This window comes from Semicossyphus pulcher, unplaced genomic scaffold (genome assembly GCF_022749685.1).
Source record: "Semicossyphus pulcher isolate SPU_LCO1_2020_fin unplaced genomic scaffold, fSemPul1.0.p SCAF_25, whole genome shotgun sequence".
Classification (NCBI taxonomy): Eukaryota; Metazoa; Chordata; class Actinopteri; order Labriformes; family Labridae; genus Semicossyphus; species Semicossyphus pulcher.
In genome coordinates, this window is record NW_027211699.1 from 1,802,874 (window position 1) to 1,811,624 (window position 8,751).

General features: G+C 45.2%; 1 protein-coding gene across 1 annotated transcript in view; it reads right to left on the reverse strand.

The window, feature by feature from the left end:
* The window catches only part of asic2 (acid-sensing (proton-gated) ion channel 2), a 402,563-nt gene extending 395,614 nt beyond the window's left edge, over positions 1 to 6,949 (reverse strand). The window contains exon 1 of the mRNA XM_069675842.1: positions 6,352 to 6,949. Coding sequence (XP_069531943.1) covers positions 6,352 to 6,927 — 576 coding nt within the window. The 5' untranslated portion in view covers positions 6,928 to 6,949. The remainder of the gene's footprint in view (positions 1 to 6,351) is intronic.
* Between the last annotated feature and the right edge of the window lie 1,802 nt (positions 6,950 to 8,751).

The following is an 8,751-nucleotide window of genomic DNA, read 5'->3' on the forward strand; positions in this document are numbered from 1 at the left end:
GAATTAACTTAATACATGATGACAGATGATCACCTAAAGGAGGCAGGCTCATTTAAAGTGAGCCATTTGGCCTTTGCTGTTTCAAAGTGTATTCATTTTCTATGATGTTAGAGGAGGTGGTTATATTTCAGGGTAAGTTGGCCGAAATCCATTAAAACACTGTAAGAATAAAAATCTAATAGGATATAGCATAACATTTTAAATGTAGGGCACAAAGTACTGAAAACTGTTGGCACTGCTTGGGTTAAGACGGCATACACCAGTTGAGAAGTTTGGCCTCTTATCTACACTGACGTTAGATTGATACCAAATCCTGAATATCTTCAGTTGAATAAATGTCGGCTAAGTCACGCTATTTTGTGAGAAAATGGTTTGATGCCAGAAAAAATAAAGCAAACGCAGTACCCAGCGTAGAGCCGCCCCAGAGTGTACATAGCGTTACATAGCGTTCCAGCGTTGCGGAAGCTAAACGTGTGTGAGGTGTAAACAAACAGTGCAAGCTTCGTATACACAAACATGGCGCTGTTCCGCCCCTGTTAAAACTGTCCCGCGTTTTAAGCCCCTTTTTACACTGCCAGTTCAAGGCGGGATTATTACGCCTCTGTTACGTTGCATCTTCTATGTAAAACGCACAGAGGCAGAACGGTGGGGCGAAGTCGTTCCACCTCTGAGCCGACATCAGAGGAAGTAACAGAGGCTTTACGTCAGCGTTGCTTGGTCCGATGTAAAATGGCAAAGGCTGCACGACGGCGGAGCTTCGTTACTGCGCTGAGGCGGAACCGCAGTGTAAAAGGGGCTTTACACAGAAGGCGAAACATCGCAGAGGAGCAATAATCCCGCCTTGAACTGGCAGTGTAAAAGGGCCTATTGATAAATACTACTAAACTACAAAAACAACTTCAAATCCAAAAACAAAGGTACAAATTTGACATTCAGATGAAGACAAACAGTCTAAAAGGTGAGGGATGATAATGTTTGCACCTCTGTTAGAGTGACGTCCAAAAACACACCTGCAGGTAACGTTTATTGTCAAATGTGCATCCAAAGACAGCAGAACAGAGATCTTCATACTATGAGAGTGTGAAACAAACCCTGATCAATACAGCCTGGCCGATACTAGATTGTTATAGCTTAATGGATTTAGATTATTCCTTTAAATCCCTAAAGGATCTGTGCTGAGCTGAACTTTAGTCAGACAAACAGTTTAACAGTGTTACTGTTTTAAATCTATCTCAAACATATTATTGGCATTTCTGTAGGGGGACAACTCTTTTTGTGTGTGTGTGTGTGTGTTTTTAACTTACTTTTTCCGTGAAGCTTGAATGATTAATTGCTTAATTACCAACAATTTAATTCCTCACAACTACTACCAACTATTGGTTTAATTAGTTTTTTAAGAAAAAAAGGAACACTTCCCATATTGTAGCTTCTGTAATGACAACATTTTTGTCCCTTTTGACAGTAAATTGAAGGTCTGTTGGTTGTGGACATAATAAGACGTTAGAGGACGTCACCTTGGGCTTTAGGGAACACTGACAAACCCCCCCCCCCCCCTGTTCTCTGACATTTCATAAACCAAACAGCTGATCACTTAATCATGAAAATAATCATGACATGCATCATCAATGAAAATAATTGTTAGTGGCAGCTTGAACTTGAAGTCTGCTTGGCATCATTCATTTGGACGTCAGAATTTGGTATGGCATCTTCAGGAATAATTGATGATATCATGATACTATTCAAGTGGAGGAATACACTGAACTCCATTTAGCACAAAATCACACAGATCTGAAGTTTAACTCTTAGACTACTCAGTGTCCTTGCAGCGATGCTGTACTGAAAGACTCTCTAAGAGTAACACAGGTTAAAAGCATGCGTATTGTTCACCAGCTCTGCTTGATGGAAGGATGCTGCATTTAGCTCAAATAAGTCCTTCTTTTTGGCATCCTTAAGAGGTACCAAGGTGCTTACCTAAACAGAATCCTGTCAAGTGGGCTGCAGACGTGCTCAAACATGAACATGAATTAGGAAGATAAGCCGTCTGCACATCTGAAAAATGCCAAAAACTATGTGAGGCGACACAAAATACATGCACATAGGTGGAAATGTGCACACTGAGGCGGTTTCCCTTTTTGCGCGGCTCTGCTCCAGTTCCATCAGTCACATCACACTGACTCCCGAGTCCCCACAATCCTCCCTACGGTCATTCATCACAATGTCTGTCAAACGCTGACTCTGGTCCCTTGAGTTTCATGCTAATGTTGTCCCTGTGTGCATGTGCACCCATTCATGTATGTGTATATTTTGGCGTGTGCGTGTGTGTTTGACTGCATGCATGTGTCTGTGTGCACTCATGCATGTGTTTTTTTTCCATTTTTTGAGGGGGGGGACCAGTGTGTTTTTTTCTTTTCCTGTCTTTCCTCCCAGAGGGCGCGTGAGAGATGAAGGTGTGCCGCTGCAGTGACAGAGAGAAGAGACGGAGCGAGTCGACAGAGAGGAGTCGGGAGAAGTCAGCAGGAGCTCGGCGGCAGCAACAGGCAGAGGGCAAAGAGGATGACAGTGCCTTCTAGTTGCCTCTCTGTCAACATGATTATCTGTGAACCCGGTTTGAGGTCAAAGATGTGTCGCAGAACATGTAAGACAGTTACTAAGGAGAGTCAAACAGACTCAGTGGGCTGCATGGCAAGACGGTGACAAAGCCGCGCTAGCTTTGCGTTAACTCCCTGAAGATTGACGGAATGAAATTAGGAGAATCACGTGTTCTCCTGGCAGACGCGAGCAGGGAGCTGCTCACTTGTAGCTTTGCTGCGGCTTACTCGGATATGAATCAAAGCAGCAGGGGAGGCATCAATCTATAAGCATGAAGAGAAAATCACTACGGACGAAGTGTGATCTACTATTGTTTTTCCAATTAGCATCACAGCATTGAGTATCTCTCAGCATGACGCATTAAGATATCAATCGACAGAGGCACATCTAGACGCTTTAATTTCTCAGACCACACAAAGCTGAGGTGCAATAATGCTGCTGATGGGATGTTAATGACAATAGAGTCTACTTTCTGCAGAGCTCATAACAACAGATCAGATCCCAGAGGCAGCTTCACAGTGCTGTGTGCGTTGGGCATGAATAACTGGTCAGATCTGAGGCCCACGACCAAAAAAAAAAAACATCTCGTTAATACAGATCAGTATCAGCCGCAATCTGTGCCCGAGCTTTAAAAAGGAATCAGGCAGCTAGTTAGACAACTGCTCATTACACGACCTTGTGCCACAATACAAACTGTGCAATAACCCTGCTCCGCTAAAAGCTGACCGCAGCTGTGGTCCTGAAATTTTAATGCTTTCTGCATTTCACGGAGTCACTGGTTTAAATTCATTTCTGTACAATAAAAAAATCAGCAGAATCTCAGAACATCGAGCGAGCTTTATATTCTGTCACAGATATGAGTGATATGCATTGGGATCCAGCACCTGTTCTGCAGAACTCAAATAACAGATTTGTTATCCATCATCGTGGAGGGGTCTCGCCCAATGGCAGCTGTCATTGAACACTGAACAGCCTGGCCCAATCACAGGGCTGACACATAGAGACAGACAACCTTTCACATTCTCACCTAAGGGCAATTTAGAGTCACCAATGAACCTAATGAGCATGTCTTTGGACTGTGGGAGGAAGCCGGAGTACCCTGAGGGAACCCACGCACAGGGAAAACATGCAAACTCCACACAGAAAGGCCGCCTACGCCCGAACCGAGACTCGAACTAGGAACCTTCTAGCTGTGAGGCAGCAGCGCTAACCACTGCACCACCGTGCAGCCCCACAGGTTTGTCAACCAACAGAAGAATAATTTATTTGCTGCTGATCTATGAGAAATGTGATAGTAAATTAAATACCTTTTGTTTTTTACTTCTGGTCAACAGGAGAGACATTTAGGCCCTGTCGAGATGCAATGAGCCCAGCAATGAGCAATTAATCGATTGATTAGTTAACTGATGAAATAATTGGTAGAATAATTGATGAAGAAAATAATACTTAGTTGTAGTGCCCTATCTGACACAAACAAATCTATTATATCTTTCCTATCTTTTGGGCACTCAGCTGTACAAAACAATCAGGTAACTTTACAAAGCTTCTCTTTCTTTTTTTCCATTATTTTTTTGGCTTCTTGCCTTTTTTATTAGACCGGGCAGCTGAAGAGAGACAGGAAATGTGGGGAGTAGAGAGTGGGGGATGACATGCACCAAATGATCGGCCAGGACTGTAGCCCCTGTACATCAGGCGCCTGCTCTACCAGCTGAGCTAAACCAGCACCCCCCAAGGCTTCTCTTTCTGAGCTGGCAATGGTGGCAGCTTTTACCAGCTGAAATCACAAACATCCTTGGTTGTGGAGCTTAATAAGTTCTTAACTTGCAACAAAATTAGACTTTTGGCTGCCGTCTGGGCGATGTACTCTCTTTAAGCTGGCGTCTCTCCTCAGCAGCAGACTGATATTCCACAGCTACATTTCTGTCACAGAGAGGAACTCAATGTGAAGATTTTAAAGTAAGCTGCGGCACAGGAATCTGACTGAGAATAAAGTTTGAACTCAAAAACACTATATGAAGAAACATTACTCTTGTTACACAATTCCCCAATCTACAAACTTATAATGTTAGCAAGTCAAAATGTCTTACTTACAGGCTGATTGTCAACTTAAGTGAACCAAGGCTTCCTGTATTACAAACTATAGTACTGAAACGAATAAGTTGCAGAAAAAAAAAGGTGTGAAAAGTACCTGTAAGTAGACAACATCTGTTAATGTAGTGTGTCAACTGTGCTCATTTCACTCTGGTTGTAGAAGTGCAGTGTTTACTTCTCAGCCAACAGAAGGTGTTAATTACAGATCTTTAGGTTCGAGCTATTTATAACTTTTGTGACTTGTTCATATTGAAAGATCATTTTCATTCAATAAGGTATTTGACAAGATTTAAACTCTATAAAATGCTATCAAACTCCAACACCAGTCACAGTTACATTATTAATATGAAGTAATGCAGTCAAAAATCAATCTGCACTTAAACTGCATTAACAGGCAATAATAATGCAACACCAACAAAACAAATGCAGACTAATGCATCTCAGGGCTCTGCCAACAGTCTCTCAACAAACAGCTGAATAAATAAATATTTGAAAGTGTACAGCATGCAGCAATGCCATGATTTGAAGGATATTGTTTTACTGGTATTTTACGGTTTCCAAAGGTTTCTTTGAAGATCTGAAAAGTCTTTCAACATCCTGTTAGTCACTGAAGAAAAGAGGCACACGATTTTTAATCACAAGGTCGGTTTGTCAAGAGATATCAAAGCTTTAATCCTTTTTTCCAGCATCACATACAGTTTGCAGAGTGCTCTTCAGCTCCTCGCTGACGGACCTAATTAACAATCAGCCTGAGCGAGTCTGAGCATGCAACAAGTGGGTGTTACAGAATAGTGCTGTAGTGTCAAAACCAACTTGTGCCAGAAATTGCTCGCTTTGATCAGCCAAAAAAGAAAGAAAAAAACATGGAGAATTTGCTGAAACATTAAACCCTTAAATAATTAGCATTTTAGTTTTATCAGTGCAACGCAACAGGCTACATTCAGCAACATAACAACACCTGGCACCGGTCTGAATCTCCAGTTTTATAAGCCCAGTTCTGACACAGCAACGAAAAACAACATCAAGCAACAAGCAAGCCAAATTAGAGGGAGAAATTAACACTAGCAACCATCCAAAAAATTGAACATTTTGGCTGTGTGTTTCTGCTCTATCAAACAATCTAACAGGTACAAATCATCCTTTGATTTCTCTGATTTACTGTAAAATGAAAGAAAACTCCTTGGCTGGAGTTTCAAAGGGATTCAGGGGAATTGACTTTTCTCTAAGGCACAAAAGCAAGCAATAACTTTCCTTCAGTCACTGAAATACTGACGACCTGTTGCAGAATTGTACGTGCCAGTAAGCACAATGCTATTATGTAAAGGCTGAAGACGACAACAAGGCAACAGCAGAGAATATATTTGCAGAACAAAGCTTAAGAGTCAACCTGTGCAGCCAAACAGGAGAGATCCAAGGAGAAAACCCAGCAGGAAACTCTCAGAGCAGCAGCGTGGGAGGGAAAGAGCAGCTATCAGCATACATCAAGTCATTTCACTGGCAGAGGGAAAAAAAAATCATCTATCTCCGGAAACCTCACAAGACCGAGAACACGCAACCCTGAACGCCTCACAGGCGGACTCCTCCGAGAGCTCGGAGGCTGCTAAAAAGGCTTTGACCCCAACTGATCCAAGAGCAGAGCTGACATTTAAAAGAAGACCTGAGTGGACTCACGGTTTTGAAGTCGCTGTGGCTGCACTCCTGGCCTTGGTAGCGGCAGTAGAGCATCATCTCTTTGAGGTCGTGGCCGACTCTCTCGATGAACTCCTTCATGCTGAACGCCTTGGGCTTGTAGGCGGTGAAGTTGGATTTTTCCTCCAGGAAAGCCAGCACGTCAGGCTCAGCGAGTTGCGGCTGGGGGATTGTCAGGTGCACATCCAGCAGGGCTAGCAGCTCTCCCGCGTGGTACAGGTCGTTGCGGGTGAGGCGGCTAAAGCGGTAAGTGTTGAGGTTACAAATGGTCACGGCAGGGAAGACGAGGCTGCTCGACACCACAGCGTCCAAGCTCGTCACGTGAGGGTAAGAGAGGAAATAGGCCAGGCGTTCTGCGCTCTCCAGAGCTAACAGTCCCATGCAAGCCAGTAGAGCAAGAGCCCAGAGTAAGCGGCGCGCGCTGGGCCGACCATAAGGGAAGATGAAGCGCAGGCCGTGCAGCGTGCTGGTGTGAGCGAAGGCCTGCCAGGAGGTCGGGTGCAGGCTGGAGCTCTCTTGACTCCCCTGGCTGCCACAGCTCTCCTTTAGATCCATCATCAGCCCTCCAGCTCCACGCCCAGGGAGCCCCTGGTGCACTCACACCTGCACAGACAGAGAGGGAGTGTCAATAAGCGACTTAGCTTCACAGCCATAACTGAACACATTGATAAAGCAGGAGAGGAGCCACAAAAAAAAGCTTAACACAAAGAGGAAAAAGTCACAAAGCACAGAAAAAACACCAAATCTTAAGCCAAGCAACTGAAGCGAAGAGGAAGTACTGTTAGAAAACACAGACAAAACATGAATTTTAACACGAGCAACAACTGAAAAAGAACAGGGAGTAAACATAGGGAGGCAAAGATCTCCAAAAACCCAAACAACTACTACGGAGAGTAAGAGACAGGAGGAGAAAGATGCTCCCTCAGGGCATCCCTTTACTCTCCACCTCCACTCTCAATGACTCCCTCGAGCAGAGAGTAACTGTGGCTGCCAGTCTGCCTGTGGCTACTGTTACACCACCAACAAACACACACTTCCAAATTCCCAATCTGCCCCCCTCCACTCCATCCTCTGTCGCCCTCTGTGACTGCTCGATCTCACTGACAGAAATCCCAGGGGCAAGTCCTCTGTGACACCCACAGTGAGAGGTGAGAGTCACTTCAACCGCAAGCCAATCAAAGCTGCCTCTGTGTATTTAACATTTCACCTCATCTCCATTCAAAAACACACTCACTCACTCATGCGGTGTCTCTTTCATGCACGAGTGTGCATGCACAAACACACAAACACACGCACGCACGTCCAGGCTTCTCAGGATCTCCCGTGCCCCCGACTAATGACAAGCCTAAGCACCTCTCTCGATCAGCCTAGCGAGAAGACATCCAGCCAGCGCGACTGTGTTCGAGTCTGAGAGCGCACGTGTGTGTTTGGATGTGTGTGTGTGTGTGTAAAAGAGAGAGAGAGAGAGACACTGTGAAAGGGAGAGAGAAACAGAGAGAGGGAGAGTCGCTGATGATCAGAGCCGCCGGTTAGTCTTGCATGCCGATCCAAACTCCTCCCGTTTTCCTCTGGCCAGATACATCCGCTTTCCCTCCTCTTCCCAGCTCATCTGTGGCGGCGGCGAACAACAGCGGAGCCGGGAGAGACCGGAGACGCACACACCAACACACATGCTCGCACAGAGGGAGAGAGAGAGAGAGCGAGAAAGGGGAGAGAGATAGAGGGAGGGGGAGAAAGAGAAGAGAGGAGGGAAGACGACGCTCTCCTCGCTTGCTCTCTCCCCACAGCAAAGTCTCTTATTGAATATGTTTCCTCCCCTCCTCCTCCTCCTCCTCCTCCTCCAACACCGCCACCTTCACTCTCATTTGTCTCTCGCAGCTTTCATATTTCCACCTCTCGTCAACACAAACAGAGTGATAGATGGATGCAAAACGGGAGGCTGTCTGAGAGACAGATAGTAGAGGGAAAAAACAGTGGAGGTGGCTCGGTCGGGGAGTGGGGGGGGGGGTATGTCATGGGAAGTGAAGCAGAAGTGGAGATGGAGGAGTAAAGGGAGGGAGATGGAGGTTGAAAGGACGGATGAGGACAAAACTAAAAAAGAGCGAAAAAGGAGCGAGCGAAGAAGTGTGCTCGTGCGGGGCAGGGCAATGTCACGCAGAGGATAGTAATTCAGACACATTAACGTCACACGCACAGGAGGGGTACACAGATGTAAAGGGAATAATAAGTACACTGTGTGTGTTTGTCACGCTTCATAGAACACTGAAACTGTGAGCCTATATGTGTGATTCGACGCGTTTTATCTTGGGTGCGTTTATCAATCAAGTGAGAGGGAAAACTGCCAGCTTGTGAAGAGACTGGAGGAGACAGGAGGAGGAAGGC